This window comes from Dipodomys ordii, unplaced genomic scaffold (genome assembly GCF_000151885.1).
Source record: "Dipodomys ordii isolate 6190 unplaced genomic scaffold, Dord_2.0 Scaffold139, whole genome shotgun sequence".
Taxonomy (NCBI): Eukaryota; Metazoa; Chordata; class Mammalia; order Rodentia; family Heteromyidae; genus Dipodomys; species Dipodomys ordii.
The window spans coordinates 3951657-3973717 of record NW_012267355.1 but is presented as its reverse complement, the minus strand read 5'-3'; the positions used below and the strand labels follow the sequence as shown (position 1 = coordinate 3973717).

The following is a 22061-nucleotide window of genomic DNA, read 5'->3' as shown; positions in this document are numbered from 1 at the left end:
GAGTGCTATATAGGTGGCAAAAAAAAAAAAAAAATCAAAGCATTGATTAGTGGGTCATCTCTGAGACCCAAGGTCTCCAGCTAGTTTGCCTAGTTTTCTTCATCTTTCAGAGTCTTCTGGCAGTTTTGCTTTTTGTCTGTGGTCCATGGATTTTGGTTATAATCAGAAGGAAGAAGAAGATGCTTTATCTGTTTGGAGCCAGGTATTTCTTATTGGATATTAGTTTTCTGAAGTTTATAATTTATTTGCCTTGTTTATTTTGTTTTTCAGGCAAATGAAGATAAAACAATGTCTGCCAACCTGAAATATCTCTCGTTGGGAATTTTGGTCTTTCAGACTACCAGTTTGGTTCTAACCATGCGTTATTCTAGGACTTTGAAAGAGGAAGGACCTCGTTATCTATCTTCTACAGCAGTGGTTGTTGCTGAACTTTTGAAGATAATGGCCTGCATCTTTTTAGTCTACAAAGACAGTAGTAGGTATCTAGGAGTTTTCTGGTTTCTAATTTGTGCAATTTATTTACATGTATACAAATATATCAAAATAAAACTTTGAATCCTTACATTATTTAATTGCCCTACTCTTAAGAACATTTCAATATTTAAAACATTTTAAGACAGTTAAGTCTACCATTAAAGCTATTTTATTCTAGTCTTTTATCATGATTTATAGTGTAGTATTTGAGAATAAGAGTAGGTTCTATAAATCCGTGCTTATTAGAACTTTAAGCGGCCCATAATAAGTTTTTACTAAAGACTTTTTATTTGCTACTGGATTAGTGCAGCAGTGACTCACTTGAAAACCATTTTTTTTTACAATGCACATTGATTTGTTAATTCATGAATTTGTTCTTGTGGTTTGGTGTAGAGACTGGACCCTGAGCTTCAAGCACATTAAGTACATGCTGTACCATTGAGGTACATGCCTAGAGATTGGACCCTGAGCTCAAGCATGGAGATACAGCCCTACTCTCAGCTCATCCTGTTTTGTTTTGGGTGGTGCTGAGGATTTAATCCAGGGCCTTTGGCATGTATTTGGGTGGACTTTAGAGTAGACCATTAAAAAAAATTAGGCCTTCCTATGTAGCCTATGCTGGCACAGAACTTGGTTCTTCCTCAGGGGCATATTCCACTATGCTGTCTTTAATTTTCTTCTTAAAGTTGTATTAGGCCTTCCTATGTAGCCTATGCTGGCACAGAACTTGGTTCTTCCTCAGGGGCATATTCCACTATGCTGTCTTTAATTTTCATCTTAAAGTTGTAGTCATACATACATACACACAAATATATATACACATACATACACATATGCATGTGTACATACACATGTACATACATAGTACAATCTAAAATTTGCCATTTTAATGATTAATCTACATCTCATTGACTTTGCTTACATTCAGAGAATGGGGTAGCCATCACCACTATGTCTAAAACTTTTTCATCTAGCCAACAAATTGTTTAATGATTAAACAGTAATTATCTATTTTTCCCTTACCTCCAGCCTCTAGTCACCCTTAATTTACTTCCTGATTTTTGCCTGTTCTAGATATTTTCTGTTTTTTTTTTTTGGGGGGGGGTCCGGTCATGGGGCCTGAACTCTGGGTCTGGGCACTGTCCCTCAGCTCTTCAGCTCAAGGCTAGCGCTCTACCACTTGAGCCACAGCGCCACTTCTGGCTTTTTTCTTTTTGCTTATGTGGTGCTGAGGAATCGAACCCAAGGGCCTCATGCATGCAAGGCAAGCCCTCTACCACTGAGCCACCTTCCCAGCCCCTGTTCTAGATATTTTCTATAAGTTGATTCATATCATGTTTCTCCTTTTATGTCTGGCTTATTCACTTATTTTCAAGGTTTATCCATGTTATAGTATGTATCAACACTTTATTTCCTTTTATGAGTAATATTTCATAGTATAAATGTCCTACATTTTGTTTAGGTTGTTTCCACCTTTTGGTTATTGTGAATAATGCTACAGTGAACAATGAATAGTGCTACAATAGCTAAACACTGATCTGTTTGAATCTTGGTTTTTACTTTTTTTTTTTTTTTTGCCAGTCATGGTGCCTGAACTCTGGGCCTGGGCACTGTCCCTCAGCTCTTCAGCTCAAGGCTAGTGCTCTACCACTTGAGCCACAGCACCACTTCCAGCTTTTTCTGCTTATGTGGTGCTGAGGAATCAAACCCAGGGCCTCATGCGTGCAAGGCAAGCACTCTACCACTGAGCCACCTTCCCAGCCCTGGTTTTTACTTCTTTTGCATGTATATTTAGAAGTAGAATTACTTGGTAACCCAGTAATTCTATGTTCACCTTTTAAGGAGCAATCAAACTATTTTCCATAGTAGGTACATCATTTTATATTTCTACTTGCAGCCCACAAAGTGTCCATTTCTTCCACATTCTCTCCAGCACTTGTTCTCCCGACCCCGCTTTGTTTGGTGGTGGCTGGAGATCAAACCCAGGCCTTCAGGCATGCTCTACAAATGCTTGACCATGGAGACCCTTGAGCCACACTTAGCCTCTCAGCTTAATCATGGAGACCCTTGAGCCACACTCCCTAGCCTCTCAGCTTTACCATGGAGACCCTTGAGCCACACTCCCTAGCCTCTCAGTTTAACCATGGAGACCCTTGAGCCACACTCCCTAGCCTCGCAGCTTAACCATGGAGACCCTTGAGCCACACTCCCTAGCCTCTCAGCTTAACCATGGAGACCCTTGAGCCACATTCCCTAGCCTCGCAGCTTTACCATGGAGACCCTTGAGCCACACTCCCTAGCCTCTCAGCTTTACCATGGAGACCCTTGAGCCACACTCCCTAGCTCTCACTCTTGGTTTTGTGAAAAACTGGTGGCAAACTAATACTTTGAACTTTCTGTTATAAATGTGTATATGTACATATTTATATAGTCAATTTGGTTACATCTCGGAAAAAAGGAATAGGAGGATAATGCTCATCTTCATATACTATTTTGTAATGTTTTAGTGGAAAGCATATTTGGAACATAAAGTTACCTTGCCATATAGCGCAGCTTCCAGTTTTTGTAGATGAAAAATCAGAGGCCTATAGAGAAAGGATTTCCAGCTTACTCAGTTACTCAATTTTCCCTTTCACTTGTTTATTCTAGAATGTAGTCTGAGAGCACTGAATCGAGTTCTGCATGATGAAATTCTTAATAAACCTATGGAAACACTTAAACTTGCTATTCCATCAGGGATATATACTCTCCAGAATAATTTGCTGTATGTGGCACTGTCAAATCTAGATGCAGCTACTTATCAGGTACTTGATATACATTTCTCACAGTCCCTTCAGGAGAGAAACAAACACATATTAAAAATATTGGTGTTTTCTCTTTTAGGTTACATATCAGTTGAAAATTCTTACAACGGCATTATTTTCTGTGTCTATGCTTAGTAAAAAACTAGGTGTGTACCAGTGGCTCTCCTTGGTAATTTTGATGACTGGAGTTGCTTTTGTACAGGTAACTATTCAAGATAAGTATACCTTTTATTCTTACCACAGTTTTGCTTGGAAAATATGCTTCTATTTTTAAGCAGATAAATGCTGACATTTGAGGACTTTTAAAGACTACATTGAGACTATGATACAAATTCATAAATAAAAATAGACTTTTTTACCTAAAGAAAGGAACAGTTGGCCAGGTTTAGGTGGTTTACTCTTAGCAGGTCCCTAATATGCAAGTTTCTGGCTTTGATTCCCAGCACATCAAAAACTTCTTCCAAAATTTATTTTTTGGAAGAGAAGTTCTTGTTACAAAATCTAAGCTTGTATAAGACTCACTATTTAGACTAGTCTGGACTTGAATTTGTGATCCTTCTCCCTCAGATTCCTAAGGGCTAGGATTACAGAGCTAAGTTACTATACTTAAATCAAGAAAACCCAGAAATGAATAGTCTCATTAGAGGAGTAAGATACTGCGTGCATGTAACACTAAGTTTATTTTTACTAGATATGTAGAATCTTCTTAATGTCTATCAGCTTCATTGTACTTGTTCGTTTTTAATTCTCAGATCTTCTAAATGGCTCCTTACTTGTTTCCCTTTATGGATTGTTCTTTCTTTTTTTATCCTTCATTTTTGTTTATTAGCATACATTAGTTATGCTTGTGTATGTGTTTGATATTTCTTTGTGACACTTCGGTGCATATACACAGTGTATCTCACCTCTTCCAATCAGTCCCATTTCTTCTATCACTCTTCCTTCATCCCCTTTCTAAAATAGTCTTCTCCAAACTATTTTAGGAAATTGGGGAAGGAAGGTCAGTAAAGATACAGAATCTTTTTATCCTCCAGAAGGTGTATTGAGAAACACAGGCTCAGAGATTAGAAGACCAAGAAAAAAAAGCATATGGTTTCAGAAGTCAGTGATCATTATATTGTGAGTACTTCAGTGAAGGCAATATGACAAGGAAATGAACAATTTTTTAATTAAAAGTTGTTTTAGCTGGAAGCCAGTGGCTCACACCTGTCATCCTAGCTACTCAGAAGACCTGAGGATCGCAGATCAAAGCCAACCAAAGCAGGAAAGTCTGTGAGACTCTTAAAGCCAGAAGAGTAGCTGTGGCTCAAGTGGTAGAGCACTAGTCTTAAGCAAAAAAACCTCAAGGACAGCACCTAGACCCTGAATTCAAGCTCTGGTAGTGGCACAGGTGTACACACACTGTTGTTTTACACATTAAGAAGTCTTTGGAAAGGTATAGTTTTGGAGGAAAAGCAGCTTTAAGAATACCAGCTAGAAGATCAGTGGAAAAGCAGTAGGTGTCCATATAGTAGACACAAGGTATACCCGTTGTATATCTAAGTTATAGGGATACTGTGACTGCCTTGGAGTCCTTCCCACAATACTTCCTTCATAATACACAAAAAAAAATTCCTCTTTTTTCTTTCTTCCTTTGTTTTCTCTCTTTTTTTTTGATGTCAGTGCTGGGTCTTGAACTCAGGGCTTCAAGTTCTTGTTTAGCTTTTTTGCCCAAGGCTGGTGGCTCTACCACTTGAGCCACATCTCTACTTCCAGCTTTTTACTGGTTGATTAGAGATCAGAGTCTATCGGATTTGTCTATCTGGGCTGGCTTTGAACCTCTGTTCTCAGATCTCAGCCTCCTTCGTAGCTAGGATTACAGTACCAGCACCCGGCCTTCCTTCATGTTCTCATGGTGTTTGGGCTTCCCTTCCCAATAGCTTCTCTTTTATGCTTAGTGTATCTCTTGTCAGCTATTTGCTTTGGCTGAGCAGAGAGAAGGCAAGACTGTACTCCTTTTATCCATCTGTATTTGTAGTGGTGGTCTTTAAAAAGTTATACTTTAAAGGATTGTCTTAAAGAAGTAAGTCTGTAAATAATGACATGTTAAATGCTTATTGTCTCAGAAGGTACTTTTTGAAATTAAAAATTGAAATGGAAAAGCAGATGATTCTCCAGTTGTTTTTCTTTCAAAAGCTCTTCCCTGCAATTCAGCAGGATGATACTGAAATAACATTTTATCCTAAGGTCTGAGAGTGGGCTCTTGATATGCTTTGTAGAGTACCTTAGCAATTAAGCTTCAGTTTTCTTTTTCTTTTTTATTCAGTGGCCTTCAGATTCTCAAGAGCTTGATTCTAAGGAACTTTCGGCTGGCTCTCAATTTGTAGGCCTCATGGCAGTTCTCACAGCTTGTTTTTCAAGTGGCTTTGCGGGAGTTTATTTTGAGAAAATCTTAAAAGAAACAAAACAATCTGTATGGATAAGAAACATTCAGCTTGGTAAGTTTTAAATGCGTTCTAACATTGTTTAATAGGTTATGTTTGCCAGGTCTAGTGGTTGTGTGTGCCTGTAATCTCAGCATTTAGGAGGCTTGGCCTAGAGGATCAGCAGTTTGAGGCTAAACCTCAAGACTCTACCTCAAAACAAAAAGACTGTATTTTTACATTTATATTTCAGTATATTTTTGAAATAAATAAACCATGTCTATTATATATATGTACATTAAATAAATGTATATATGTAATTTGTAAACTGTAGTGCTTATCTTATTGTTATGGGGATTAGGTGAGAATATTTGTAAAGTACTTAGAATTAAAGATTTTGCATATACACATAATAAGCACTAATGTCAGAAAGAAATAGTCAAGCCAGGTGCTGGTGGCTCATGCCTGTAATCCTAGCTACTCAGGAGGCTGAGATATGGGATTGCGGTTCAAAACCAGCCCGGGCAGGAATGTCTGTGAGACTCTTATCTCCAATTAACCACCAGAAAACTGGAAGTAGAGCTGTAGCTCAGGTGGTAGAGTGCTGATAGCTCAGGGGCAGCGAGTGCCCAGGCCCAGAGTTCAAAGCCCCACGACTGACAAAGAAAAAAGAAAGAGAGAGAGAGAGAGAAAGAAAGAAAGAAAGAAGGAAGGAAAGAAATAAAAGAAGGAAGAAAAGAAAGAAAGAAAGACTGACTTAAGTTTCTGGGAGTTGTTTAAATTTTGGATTTAAAAAAATTTTTTTGCTAGTCCCAGAGCTTGAACTCAGGACCTGGGCACTGTTCCTGAACAACTCCTTTTACTCAAGCCTAGCTAGTACTCTACCACTTGAACAACAGCACCATTTCACATTTTTCTGCTGATGTACTAAGGAACCAAACCCAGGGATTCATGCATGCTAGGCAAGCACTCTACTACTAAGCCACATCCCCAGCCTTCTGGATTTCTTATTGTCGTATTTGACCTGATAGTACAGTATTTATGGAAAAACATACTTAGACTGAAAAATTTTAAAGAATCTGTAAATAAGTTACAGATAAGTCAGAATTAAAAGAAGAAAAAACCCATTTATTCTTTTAATTTTTCAAATATCAAATTGTCACAGGTAATAAATTGATAAGATATAATGTTAACTAGAAAAACAAATTGTAGTACATATGACTACTAAGAGAATAGACTGATATATTCTTATGGTATTTCCATTTGGGAATGTTTATAACTTTTAATACAAATATAGGCTTTGATAAAGGAATTCCACATCTGAGTAAGAATTTGTCTTTCACAAAAAATAAGATGGCTTTTTTCATTTCATCATTGGTTAAATTGTATAAGATAGGAAACAGAACTGACTAAATAATTATGTATTTGGTTAAATAGTATGGTGATTAAGATCATGGACTGCAAAGAGGAAAAAGAAGGAGAAAAAAAAGACAGAAAGAAGAAAAGAAAAGGAAGGTCCTAGATTGCAGAACCACACTGCCTGCATTCCAATACTAAATCCATTGCCGGACAATTCCAGCAATGTGAGCTTGGGCAGGTTTCTTCATCTATGAAATGACCATATAAGTATTAACCTTAAAGGTTTCTAGAGCATTAGTGTACATTCAGAATTGTGTTACATACAAGTCATCCAGACAGCAAAATATACAAGTGTTACAATGTCACAGGTTGATAGATGTTAACACGTATATGTACATTTTCCTGTATACTGTTCATTTGATCACAACAATTACTTGACGTCAATCAACTTATTAGGAGAAGTTTACCAAGTATGCTGGCACGTGCCTGTAATCCAAACTACCTGGGGGATGAGACTGGAAAGACCATGGTTTAAGGCTACCCATGGCAAAAAGTTAAACCACATCTCAACCAAAAAGCTAGGTATGGTGGTACACACTTGTAACCTCTATTTTGTAGAGGCAAAGGAGAAGAAACAAGGTCCCTTGATGGCCCCAGAGGGAAAAAATGAGACTTACTTGAAGCAAGAAGTGGAGTTGTGGCTCAAGTATAGATCACCAGTCTTGAGCAGACAGCCAAGCAAGGGTTCAAGAGCCTTAGTTCAATCCCCAGGACAACATACACACACACACAAATAACTAAAAGAGAACAGAGCACTGGCCCTAGAGAATGTGAGGTCCTGTCCTCAGCCCTGGCACCTACAAAAAAAAAACAAGTACCATGCTAAAGATGAGCACTTTACAAGTGCTTGAAAGGATCAGCAATGTAACCATGTAATGTATGGATTATTTTACTGCTTCACTGTTGGTAATCTCTGTTTTTTGGTTTTTAATGTCTTTCTCTTTTCTTACGTCTTTGTCTCATAATAATGTAGTATTGAGTATACTTTTGTTAGGTTTCTATAAAGCAAGTAAAAAATTCAAATTCAAATTTTCTGGAAGATGGAAGTAAGTTGGGCATTGTGCTGTAGTACTTGTAATCCCAGCACACTGAAGGCTAAGGCGGGAGGCTCTCAAGGCTCTACTTGGTCTGCTAAATACCAAGACCCTACTCAAGCAAGCAAGCAAAGAAAAGAAACATGCACAGACGTTTGGAATATCAACAGGAAAATTTCTCTCTGGGAAAACTAAATGAAGTGTGACTGAGACTTCACTTTCTTACAGGTTTCTTTGGGAGCATATTTGGATTAATGGGTGTATATGTTTATGATGGAGAATTGGTATCAAAGAATGGATTTTTTCAGGGATATAACCAGCTGACATGGATCGTTGTTGTTCTTCAGGTAAAATGTTTAAAATCATTCAATTAATGCTAATAAATACTGGTTTAAAGTAGATTATCGAAGTTTTTATTGATGTCTTGATTCCAGAGTAAAGACCAGGAAAGTTAAATAGAACTGGCCTTCATGCTCTAATGAAAACTTATTTTGAAAAAGGATTGTGAATAACAAATTGTGGTAGATTTATTATCATAAAAATGCAAGTTTAAGGATAAAATAGCTGTTAGGAGTGGTAGACATACCAGCAACTATCTGCCATTGACAATGATGACTTGGAGGCCAGAACCTATAGAGCAAGATTCTACCTCAGAAAAATAAAGTTGAAGCTAAGCGCAAATGCAACTTTAGTCTTTTCTACAGTTATTATCACTGTACAGAAAAGCTGTAATTAGTTCTCTGAAGACCCACTAAGTAGATAAAGATGTTCATTTAAAAAATTATATGTTGGCATATTTTTTGTGTCAAATTCAGTTTATATATAACTTGAAACTGTAGGTTGAATAATTAATTTCAGCTTCAACATATAGTTATTGAGTATTCTGGAGAATGTGGGCTTGCAGATGCAAGATACTGCCCTCAGAGATTTCTATTTTGCGAGAGGTGTTGGAAGTCAGGAATAAGGTCTTGGAAGGTAGCTGAAGATGTCAACAGACATGACAGTGTTTTGAAAGTAGGGCAAACATGTCTGTTTTTAGGATAGGAAAAAGGAGCAAGAATAAATAAAAAATTTGAAGTAGAGATAGGATAAGTCTGGAGAATTTATGTGTGCTATATTTTATCCTAGCAGATGGATTGAAATGACCAAAATACTTGGTATGAAGGATTCAATAAGAAATTCACAATGTTGCCCAGAAATAGTGAGACTAATAGTAAGCTTAATTGGCATAATTCATTACTCTCTCTAAATAAGCTTCCATCATAGAATGGTTAAAACTGTTAGGTAGATCATTAGCTTAGATTTAGGAGCTGATTTGTAGAGTTTGATAGTAAACAAACTTATGTAGTAAAACTTGGGTTTCCATTATCCAAACTGCTCCGACATAGAAGTGTTTTGAATTTCAGACTTTAAAAATACTTTGGAATATTTGCATATACATAATGAAATGTTTGTGATGAAACTGATGTCTCAACACAACATTTCATATTTACTGAAACACATAATCTGGAGATAATTACATATAATATTTAAGTGTACCTTCATTGTAACTGACCCATCACTTTAAGTCAGATGTGCAATTTTGTATTTGTAGCATACTGTCACTCAAAAAAGTTTAAGGTTTTAGAGTAGTTAGAGTTTTGGATTTTGGGAGTATAGCAGAATCTGTCTAGCTTTGTTTTGTAGTATTGAATCCAGCCTCCTATATGCTAGGCAAGTACTCTATCATTGAGCTAAATTCTCAGTTCATTCTCCAATGAGATGATGATGATGATATATATACTGGTACTGGAACTTGAACTCAAGGCCTTGAACTCTATCTTTGCTTTTTTTTAACTCAAGGCAAATGCTCTACCATGTGAACTACATCTCCAGTTCCAGCATTTTGCTGGTTAGTTTGAAATATAAGTGTCTGGGGTTTGTCTGCCTGGGCAGGCTTAAAAGCTTGATCCTTAGATCTTAGTCTTGAGAAGCTAGGATTATAAGTGACCACTCCTGTCACCCGCTCCAAATTATTTCTTAGGTATCCACAATCTGGAATTTGAGAAGGAACTGATAGGAAGTTATTCATACACTTTTAAAGAGCATAGTCCTAGAAGTATAACCTTGTAGTAGATCACTTGCCTACCATACAAAAGGCTCTTTGTTCAGTCAGAAATACACACACACACACACACACACACGTACACACACACACACACACACACACACACACGCTCCTGCACATTTAAAACTGTACTTTAAGAAGAGCAATCTGAAAATAATAAGCGGTAATTTTGAGTGAGAGTAGAACCTAGAGAAAGAAAACCAAATTAGGTAGGTATTGATAAGCCAGTAAATTTTTTGTTTGGGTTTTTTTTTTTTAAACTGTATTTTTTTTGTCTTTTCTTTTTTGGTACTGGGGATCGAACCCAGGACGTTGAGCTTGCTAGGCAAGCGCTTTACCACTGAGCTACATCCCAGACCTAAGCCAGTAAATTTTAAAAATTTTTACTCAAAGGTAAAAATATGTAAGTATTCTGGGTAACCAGTCTACCCTCATTTGTCCACGTAAGTGATATATTTAATTACTAAATTGGGTGAGTATAGGTTTTTTGATTTATTTTCAATTTTTTCTTTTTCTTTTTTTGTGCTGGTCCTGAGACATGAACTAGGGCCTACGCACTATCTCTGAGCTTTTTTTTTTTGTCTGTCATGGGGCTTGAACTCAGGGCCTGGGTTCTGACTCTGATCTCTTTTGCTCAAGGCTAGGCATTACACCACTTTGAGCCACAGCTCCACCTAGGGTTTTTTGAGTAGTTATTGGAGGTAAAAGTTTCCAATGGACTTTTCTGCCTAGGCTGGCTGTGAACTGTGTTCTTCATATCTAAGCTTCCTGAGTAGCTAGGATTACAGGGGTGAGCCACAGGTGCCCATCTATCTATCTCTGAGCTTTTTTACTTAAAGCTAGCACTCTTACACAGCTCTATTTCCAGATAAGAGTCTCAAGGGCTTTCTTGTCTGGACTTGGATCCTCCATCCTCAGATCTCAAACTGTTGACTAACCAGGATTATAGGTGTGAGCCACCTACACTGTAGGGAGTATATAGGATTTAAAATTTTTTTTTCCCCAGTGTGATCAAATTTCATTCACATGGCTCTGATTACTTTATTAGATCTCCTTTGAAATAAGTGGACTACTAAACAAAACCTGAAAGTCTGTTGGTTGCAAAAGATATTTAATATTTTGCTTGGTATAATGGGACCATTTTAGAACAAAACCCTTAAAGCTTCTTTGAGTAATGAAGTTGTGTTGAAAAGCAGTCTTATATGTTTATTTAAAAAATTAATACCTTACCTCTTTTACAGGCACTTGGAGGCCTTGTAATAGCTGCTGTTATTAAGTATGCAGATAATATTTTAAAAGGATTTGCAACTTCTTTATCCATAATATTATCAACACTGATATCCTATTTTTGGCTACAAGATTTTGTGCCAACCAGGTAAAATATTCTTTTCTACTTATTTTTTTCCTTTTGAGACAGGGTCTCGCTTTATAACCCAGGTTGGCCTCAAATTCATGATCTTCCTGAGTGTTAGGATTATAGGCTTCTCCCACTACATTCCCTTTCCTAATTTTATTAAATACTTAAAAGATTATAGTAAAATAAGAATTCTTAAAATGAGTTGTTTAAAACTTTCAACTTTTGAAAAATTATTGATACATAATTTAGAATTCATTTTATTATAATTGAAGAGAATTTAAAGCTGATTACATGTAGGAAGTTTTGTTTAGGCGGTAGAGCACTTTGCCTAGCAGCTATGAGACTCAAGTTCAAACCTAGTTCTGATTTCAAAAAAAAAAAAAAGAAAGGAAGAAGGAAGGAAAGAAATCTTGGTCTACAAGTTTCTCAATAGATCTGAATGTCCTCATATAAATGTATTTTTTTTAAGGTAAGTCAATAATTATCAACCTCCTAAATCATTCTCTTAGCTTATTTTGAATAAAGGCTTGAAAATATACACTATCATATACCATGTTAAGTTTTATATAAGAACATCTTAAGATGTTTTATTGTCAAAAGGAAAGGAAGGAAATACAATTAATGGTATCAAGGTAACTTAATTTTGTTTTGGGCTTTGAAGTGCTTCTTTATGGCTTTTCCAGTTTGTATTTAGTAATCCTAGCTACTCCGGAAACTGAGATTTGAGGATTGCTGTTCAAAGCTAACCTGGGCAGGGAAGGCCATGAGACTCTTTATCTACAGTTAACCACCAAAAAGCTGAACATGGAACTGTGGCTCAACTGGTAGAGTCTTGAGCCAAAAACACTCAAGAACAGTGTCCAGCCCAGAGTTGAAGCCTCAAGACAAAGAAAAGTGTCACATTTCAATTAGCTTTCAATTTATAATAATTTATATCAGTGAACTTATTTTGACAATATTACTGACAGCACTAAAAATCACTGCATATCACAATATCTATCAGAATGATTTAGTAAAATAAAAAGTTGTCTTTAGGCAAGGAAAAGTAAATTGTAAAAACCATATGATACTTAATGTATAGCTTACGTAGCTACAGCCAGGAGTGTGGCTGACCAAGAAAATAGTTAATGTAGAGAAGACTCTATAGAGGGTAGCAAGAAGAGCAGCCTCAAAAGGAATGACACTAGGAGTGACAGTAAGGTAGAAGTTCCTGGACTGTGTAGCGTGTGGACACCAAAGGGGAAGTCAGGAAGAACTGAGTGTAATGGTATCCAGTGCTGATTTGTGAAGCTCTGTTACTTACTTTTAGTTACTAATTTATAATGGGATATTTTCATGGCTTTCAAGATACCATTTTTAGTTTTCCTCTAGTTTTAATCCCCTTCTGATTTTTTTCAACCTCTCAGCTCTCTTTGGAATCTCTCAAGTTTTGTTTATTTGAATTTGTACTCATCCATCCTCATTTAAATTCTCATCTACAGTTTAACTCCATGCTTAGGTATCTTATTGCCTTTTCAATATTTTCATTCTGATGTCTGATTTTTAGATCCCTGGGTTTCCCAATTTACTGCATGAGTACCATCTTACCCTTCGGTCGCATAGGCATAAAGCCTTCCTGGCTTCTGGACATAGTTTATGTATAATAACCTAAGGGAAAGCAGAATCTGTAGACAGGACTAAATTTAGGTTTGTAAAAGGAATTTAAAGTGTATTTAATTTTCTGAGTGGAATAAGAAATAAGATCCTTAAGTTTCTTTTTTTCATTTTTGTTTCTAAGCCAGAAACAAATTCTATTAGCTCTTCCTTAAATTTCCAGAATTGGACTGTTTCTCAGAACCTTCCATGCTACCACCTTGGCTCTACTAAGCTAGTCTCATTTGTATCAGGTTTAAGGAAATTGTTTTCAGATTTGTTTGCTTTTTTCCTTTCCTGAGATCCTCGGTCTTCTCCATTGAGCAACCAGGGTGTTAATTTTTCAGTACAAATCAAATATAGTGCTAAACTGCTCAAACCTAATTGCTTCCCATCTCGCAATTTGAAATTGGGCAATCTGATTTAGTACTTTCCTCTTCGCTTTTTCCTAAAAGCTGTGGCGACCTCTTTATTATGGCCTTTGATTTGCCCCTTCATCTCCTAGGAGTATTCATCCTCTTCACATCACGTGGCACACTTCCTCTGGTATTGGCTCAAATGTCCCTTCATCAAGACTACTGCCAATAAGAAAGTAGCTGCCTCCACCAGAACCTTTTTCTTTCCTTCTTTCTTCAAAAACCTAGCACCATCAGATTAGCACTTAATAGGTATGCAAAGTGTTTGCCGAATGAATCCTTCAATGTCTAAAATATTTAATCTAGCTAGTAAAATTCATTGTTGAGAGTGAAATAGGATTAGGGATGAATTTAGCTCTTTGTATTTATGTATTGAACATTCATGTTTTTAACTTCTCTAGCAGCATGATGATAGTTCTGAGACATGCATGTTGAAATTTATAATTTTTCTGAATCCAAAACGTATTTTTGTTTTCAGTGTGGTATAAGAATGAGTTGTATCAAGCGGGAGTGAGTAATAAACTTAGCTTAACAATTACACCTATTATCCTTTTTTTTTTTTTTTGGTAGTGGTAGAGTTTTAATTCAGGACCTTGTTTTATTAGGTTAACACTATCATTTGAGCTGAACAACACCTATGATGCCTATCTCTTAATGATGTTTTATTCCATGATCTTTATATGGAAACCATGTAGTTTAATGTTTGGATTATCAAAAACTTGTACATTTCTTAGGTACATTTAAACTTACAATACTTTTCAGGAAACTAAATCTCATATAAGGCCAAGGGAGGTTTTGTTTATGTTTTTGACTCATGTGGGGACTAAAGAAGGAAATGAACAAGTAAACCAATAAGGTGACAGAAAAGTAATATTTTACCAATCAGGTATACATCTGCACGTAAATTCATGTTTCTGAGAGAGGTTTTTTTGTTTTGTTTTTGTCAGTCCTGGGAACTTAGGGCCTGGGCACTGTCTCTGAGCTTCTTTTTCTCAAGGCTAGAACTCTGACACTTGAGCCACAGAACCACTTGTGGCCTTTTCTGTTTATATGGTACTGAGGAATTAAACTCAGGGCTTCATGCATGCTAGGCAAGCACTCTACCACTAAGCCACATTCCCAGCATGCTGAGTTTTTATAAAGTATACTGTAGTGAATAGGAAAAATGATACTGTTATTATATAAATAAATGACTGTTTTGAGAATATGAGCAGGACCCCACACTAAATGAAGATAGATTATTTTTCCTAAAAATAGGTAAGTAACTCCCCAATACCCACCCCCATTTTGGGGGATTGAACTCAGGTCATTGCATAGCCATCTTTGTAAAGTTCTACTTTTAAGCAATAAACCTAGTGACCTTTATTTATCTGTTGTCTTTTTTTTTTTTTTTTGGTCAGTTGTGGGGCCTGAACTCGGCCTGAGTACTGGTCCCTCAGCTCTTCAGCTCAAGGCTAGCACTCCACCACTTGAGCCACAGAACTACTCCCAGCTTTTTCTGTTTATGTGGTGCTGAGGAATCGAACCCATGGCTCATGCATGCAAGGCAAGCACTCTACCACTGAGACACCTTCCCAGCCCTATCTGTTGTCTTTGTTTTCCTCATTCTTCTACCTTTGAAAACTTTTCTGGCTTCTCTGAAGTTGTATACCTTCCTGAGCTTGCCAGTGCTTGCTCACTCCCTTGACAGTCTATATCTTCTCTGAAGATGAGTCCAATGTCACCTAAACTCTAGATACACTGCCCTCCCTTTTTGTGGTTCTAGGGACCAAACCAAAGGCCTTATGCAAGGCAAGTGCTTTACCACTGAGCTAAATCCCCAGTCTTGTAGACCCCTCTTTTCTAGTGACTGTTAGCCATCTCTATAGGTATCGTATCTCTAATATATTTGCTTTTCTAATTTGGCTTGCTTATTTTATCAAAATGTTATTTAAAGTAACTACTGTGCATCTACCAGTCACTGTGCTGGATCCTGAAAACAAGGAGTGTGTGAATGAGACACAGTCTCTTGTCTTCAAGGAGTTACAGTTATTAGAGACAGACAAGTGAATAAATACAACAACAGATGAAGATGTTACTTTGATTTTGGTTTTGTGATTTTCCCTTTAAGGACGTTTTTCTTCTTAGAACCATCTTTATTAAAAAAAAAAAAAAGTACTGGCTTGAGCAGCTAGCTGATGTTTCCTGACACTGATATCCTGTTAAAATTCTGCAGTAGGTAAGTTAGGTCAGTTAACTTCAGTTGAGTTTCAGTCTGTGCAGTTCTAGAATTCCAGAAAGCTAAGACAAGTTCATAATGACTGATGAAGAAAATGTCCAGACAGAGGTTTTATACAAATTTTAAATAATTACCTATTTGTCTTGGGTATATTTAAGCATTAGAGAAAAATCCTGTATTTTAATGGGTGAAACGGCTGTTTTGTGGTTAGCATTTAGACAAATAAGTAGTATAGTGTAAAAATGCTGGGTATCTTTTGCATATACCAATTTTGTACATCATGTGTAATTTCTTCAAGACAGATTACAGCAAGTTATTTTAGTTTTCTGTTATTTTGTTTGGCAAAATCTTGCTCTACAGCGCTGGCTGGCCTGGAATTCATAATAATGCTGGGATTACTGGAGTGTAGCACTATACCAGGCTGTTATGTTTTGTCTTCAAATGTGCATCACTGGTTGATTTGTGACCAAATAGGTGCTAGCTTCAACCTTTGACAAATAAGGTCAAGGCCCCATGCAAAACTTAGCATTCCTTTTTTTTTTTTTTTTGAAAAATGTACCTTTTAAAAGTTAAGATTTATAGAGTTTGAATTTGGAGTCTGAACATTGTAATTAGAGATAGACAGTTCAGAATGAGTACTCCCAAGGCAGACTGTAGGTAGCTTTGAAAGACACAGAGAAGCTGAGGACAAAGGAAATCCCATAATGTACACGAAAAGAAAAATGAACTGTGTAAGAATTCCTAAGTTGCTAACCTTAAACTGTGCATCACTGGTTGATTTGTGACCAAATAGGTGCTAGCTTCAACCTTTAATAATAATAGCCCAATGCAAAACTTAGCATTCCTTTTCTCATACCCAGATCAAGAGTTTTCTTTTCCAGGCAGCAGTCTAGCACATGCTCTTTGTTGTAAAAGTAAGAGTTTAAGTCGGGTTTGCAAGAAGTCACCACTCTTCCTTCAGAGGGTGGCTGCTCATCCTGGCCATCCTTCAACACTGCTATATTGGTTTAGCCAGAATTTCCCCATAACCTTGATGTTTCCTCCCAGCAATTTTCCATTCACTGACCCTCCTGTTCCTTTGCTACAGAAATCTTTTCCTTATTGTATAGCGTTGATCCCAATCTTTCTTCTCCACTTTAAAATCCAATTGCAATAGCTCTCAATAAAATCTGACTTGTGCTTTTTTTTAAACAATAAAAGCAAAAAAGTTGGTTGGTGCTCAGTTTATGTAAAATAAGATTATAGATAGAATAAAGATGAAACTAAGACTCCCTATATTAAATTTTTGCTAGGCATGCTATGAAAACCCTTCATGAATTTTGCTTATTACTTTAGGTTTTAAACTGAATTTACCTAGGCTTAACATATAAGAGCAAAATTTTCCTTTTACATTTTCACATATTTAGAGAATCAAGGCCTTTTATCACTCAATGTATTTCATGTGAGATGTGTATTAAGGTGAACTACACCATCAAAAACATCTTTGCTTTGGGAGACAGGGCAGTAGGTGAGATGCAGGCTATAGAGTCAAACATGCCTGCACTTGAATCCTGTCTTCTACTTAAAGTGCTAGGACTCTAGGCAAGTTATTTAAACTCTTTTAACCTACTTTCTTATAGGTAAAAATGGAAGGTAATACTAGTACTTCCTCATAGACGTGTGAGAAATGAGTTAATGCATGTAAAGCTGAAAAAAAATAACAATCACCAAGATGTTAATAAACATGTCAGAGACCAAAATTGCCTTTAAAGAGACATTCTCTATTGCCAAATATCTGGAATGCCAGGAAGCACCCAACATTGTTAGTTATGCTATGACAACCCTTTCCTCATGAATTATAGATGTTTTCATGGTAAAGGTATTGGAAAGAACTTGATTTGCTTTTAACTTGATTTTCTCTTATTTTTCTTTTATCTTAGTGTCTTTTTCCTTGGAGCCATCCTTGTGATAACAGCTACCTTCTTATATGGTTATGATCCCAAACCTGCAGGAAATCCCATTAAAGCGTAGGTGTATACTATCTTTAACTGGTTTTTTACAGTGGTGCGCTAGGAGTTTCAACATTAATCGTGCACAGAGGACTTCTACAGATTCTGTGAAGATATTTCTACAGATACATCATGCAAATTCTGAATCTAACCATCTTGTTAAAATGGTTTGAAAATCCACAGGCATACGGATAAAATATGTGTACTGTACATGTAACAAAACATTACATGTAGAAATTGAAACTTGAAAGTCTTTCCCAGGGTTAGAATCAGAACAAGGATGGGGAGGAAACATGACAGCTCAGTTGAAAGAGTTTACCTTTCTGATTGCTGCAGATGTTCAATGCACTCTTTGCCAGAGCACATAAAAGTCAAACAGTCGTTTTTGCAAATCAGTTCTACTTACTAAAATTTTTTATTACTCCTCTGTACAGATAAATCAAATCTCATAGAATATTCAGAGTTTGGAAATTATACTTATCTATAAGGCTGAAATAGAAATATGATTTAAAAAACATTTTCATGTATCTGATATTTTTATATTTATACAAAAGGTTACTGAACAAAGGACTAATAAATATTTGTTCAGTTTGTATAAAATTTGATGAATATTGGGTCAAATTCGTCAGAATAAAATTCATATGTAAATTTAGTATAGGGAGACATCTATATGTATACTTATGTATACTTATATGTATACATATACATATGTGTATTTATATACATATATATGTATGTATATCTTCAGACTCTTCAGGGCTTTGAGACAGCTGAAAGCAATCCAGTTGGTCCTGTGCTAGATAATAGCTAGTGACTTTGACACTAAGGGAGTTATATCCCTAACCCCCCCAATGACACTTCTTCACTCCAATCAGTTAAGTCCTTAATACTACTTTAAATGTATGTATAATTGCCAATCAAGTTAAAAGATATCATTTAAATAAACTAGTTGGGGGCAGAGAAAGAGAAGACAGAGTAACTTTCTACAGATCTCCCTCTGAGGACAATGTTGAACTATTGTGCATATACCGTATATAATTAGAAAGTGTTCTGGTGAATATTTGTTGATTTGCAGAAACTTCCTTTAATATACAACTGTTGAAAAAATAATAAAAAAGATAGTAGTATACATTTCAAAGACCAAAATTACTTTCTTAGACATTCCCTATTGCCAAAGTACATTATTTTAAATGGCATTGTAACTTTTAGTTCAAGCTGGCCAGAAGAATTTTTTAGGCCTCTTGTAGCAACCGTCTCCAGGAATCCTCCTATCATTTGACCACGAGAGGTGACTGAATTCTAATTTCTATCTCTGTCCACTAGAGCTGCTGCTTTACAATAGTGGAGATGTTTTTATTTCCTTCCTTTTTTGACACTGGAGTTGAGGATGCAAATTACATTGAATTATTTAATAAGTTCAAAGGACAGAAAATATATTAGTCATATATAAAGTGGTGGGCAAAAATTGTCTTCTATAGTTTGAATATAAGTTTAATTAAATTATTGACTACATATATGCAGAATTGCCTATTGAGTATAAGAAGTATTTTACTTTATTTTTTCATGTATGATTGTATATATTTTAAAAGCCCACTTAATAGATATAAAAACTGTAAAAGATATTTTTATAGAGTTGTCATGGGTTTTGTTAAATAGATTTTGATTCAAAATTACTGTTGTTATGAACTGTTGCATACTCTTTACTAATTTGGACTGGCTGTGATACTTGCTAATACATAATCTCTATCGGCCTACTTTAACTGCATTCATCTTAAAAGTGCTTAAAATTATGAAATATTTAAAGTCAATTTGTTGATACCAAAATGGTACCAAACTTTCTGAATGCAGACATGATTTCCAGTGACCACCTTTAATCTAGAGTATCCTGTTTAAGAACTTTGCACATTCTTTGCATGGTGTTTTAAGACTACAACAGCTTATATCCTATTACCTACTAGTAAGTGAAATACAAATCTTGAAAATGCACAGAATTCAAGACTAAAAGCAAAGCCTTGGATTTAGGTCCCATTATTGTTGGAGCTATAATTATGTACCGATACAGTGTGTATTCACAAGTAATTGTTAATTTAGGTTTTGTCTGCCTTTTTTACCTTTAAATTTTTATTCAAAGTTATTTTATATTAGGTATAAGTAATCACACATTTTCAGGTGACCAAAATCACAATTTTCAAGTTTCCTAACAAAAATTATGAAAATATAATGAAGATTTATGAAAATATACGAAGTAGTCTAACATATTTTCAAAGCAAACTTATTAGGCACAGTTTACATTTTAGATTTCTAGTGGGTATGAGGTTATTATTGTGCTAGATAGTTTATACTTGTTAATTCATAAGGGAATGATCCTATTTGGGAAGACTTGTGTCCTGTCCTGGATTATATACAGATAAAGACATTTTGTGTAAGTGGTTTGCGTTTTGTTGATCTTTAAAGATCTTAATGTGTCTAGCTTTTATAATGATGATTCCTTGAATAACTTTCTAGACTTTTAGAAGTGTATTTGTTATCACTCAACTACTTTGTTGAAAGTGAAGATGTGTTAATTCATGTAAGAACAATGTTAATTGGTAATTCTGTTAAAATTAAGAATATGGTTTGGGAGAAAAATGTGGTAAATGCAACAATATAAGTCCTTTTATGATGGAATATATAGTTTACATATGAAAACTTAAATGTTTACACCAGTTTACCTTGAATGTCACAGAACTTCATAAAATAGAATGATAGTTTGATATTTAAGGTTGACTCATTACAGTCTGGAAGGAATTAATTGACATTGTGCACCAAACAGTACAATACTGAATATTCTTACATATCAAATTATTAAAAATTTAAAATGTCATCATTCAACTGCTTTTTTAGTAAAGAAAGGTTTAGGATTAGTCATTTAAACAGCCACTATAAAAATTACTGTTGGTATATGCTCTATAGAAGACTATAAAATTATTTATACTATATTGAAAATCATTTTAAGAGTCTCCAGAACATTTTAAATAATTATAGGGCCAAAGAAAAAGCACTTTTATATAAAAAAAATTTTGGTCCTCTGTGCCTTGTTTGCCAAATAACTGGCTTTTTTGGAGATTATTTCGTAATTCTCTTTTTTTTAGACAGTGGGCAGTTAAGAATGTTTCAAGAAAAACTTTAATTTCATTTTTTGTTTCAACATTTGCAGTTTAAATTCATTATGTAATAAAATTAAAACAAGTATGATTTAAAAGCCTAAGTAAATAGTATTTACTTAAATTGTGCACCAGTACACCATTTTCCAGCATTTTTCAACCTTTTTAATAGCTGTATCTAAGTATTATTTTGTTTTGTTTCTTGCAATATATAATTTACTGTGATTTTTAAAAATTGACTTGGATCCTGCATTTGTCTATGTCTGTATTTTATTTATCTAAAAAGATTCTTTGGGGTTTGAGAATATGATTTGTATATTTAAATTTTTTATGGACATAATTCAAAGGAATGTATAGTCTTTTGCTAAATGGCTTTTTACTGATAATTTCTCTTGTCCTTTTTTGATCATCATTATATATTTAATAGACAATTTAAATAGATTATTTTCGTAAATAACTACAGAGCTTTCTTCCTGTATGTGCCTGATGTTTCCCTTTTCACTTGTTGTCTGTGACTGAATCTGTAAATTAGTCTCTACTTTGTATATACTTTGCTGATCTTTACCTCCTCTTAGTTCCATACCATGTCATCCTGCTTTCTTCTTTAGCATATTCTGTAGCCTAAAAGCCTAGATTTTATTTAAGTTAGAATTTCTCTACCCATATGATAAAAGTATCCTATACCCATATGATAAAAGTATTTGGTTCTAACTATAACAATTTGTTTGCTAGCCTTGAGGTTTGAGAACGTACAGTAATTCTGTATTTTCTTCACAATTTGAAGATAATTGCTTCTGTTGTGACTGTCAGGTCAATGTGGAGCAAAAATGTAGTGAGGAACATAGAGAATTTCTGCTTCTGTTCTGAAATAACAGTGCACAAAATGTTTTGCTTAATGGATATAAAAAAGAATAGCAGCAAGCATATATATTAAGTAAGCCTTTTATGAGCACTGTATAAATATACATATACTTATAAGCATTGTATATGTGCACGTAAATATATATACACATACATTTTGGTAATTTCTCATGGAAAGAACTGAAAACATTTAATTTTTTTGTATT

At 35.3% G+C, this 22061-nt stretch overlaps 1 protein-coding gene across 1 annotated transcript; it reads left to right on the top strand.

The window, feature by feature from the left end:
• The first annotated feature begins 273 nt into the window (after positions 1-273).
• Slc35a3 (solute carrier family 35 (UDP-N-acetylglucosamine (UDP-GlcNAc) transporter), member A3) lies at positions 274-21244 on the top strand. Its single transcript, XM_013031425.1, has 7 exons — positions 274-475; positions 3124-3278; positions 3358-3480; positions 5584-5755; positions 8362-8480; positions 11482-11615; positions 17783-21244. The coding sequence occupies exons 1-7, from the start codon at positions 289-291 to the stop codon at positions 17871-17873; spliced, it is 981 nt and encodes a 326-aa protein (XP_012886879.1). The 5' UTR covers positions 274-288; the 3' UTR covers positions 17874-21244.
• The last annotated feature ends 817 nt before the right edge of the window (positions 21245-22061 follow it).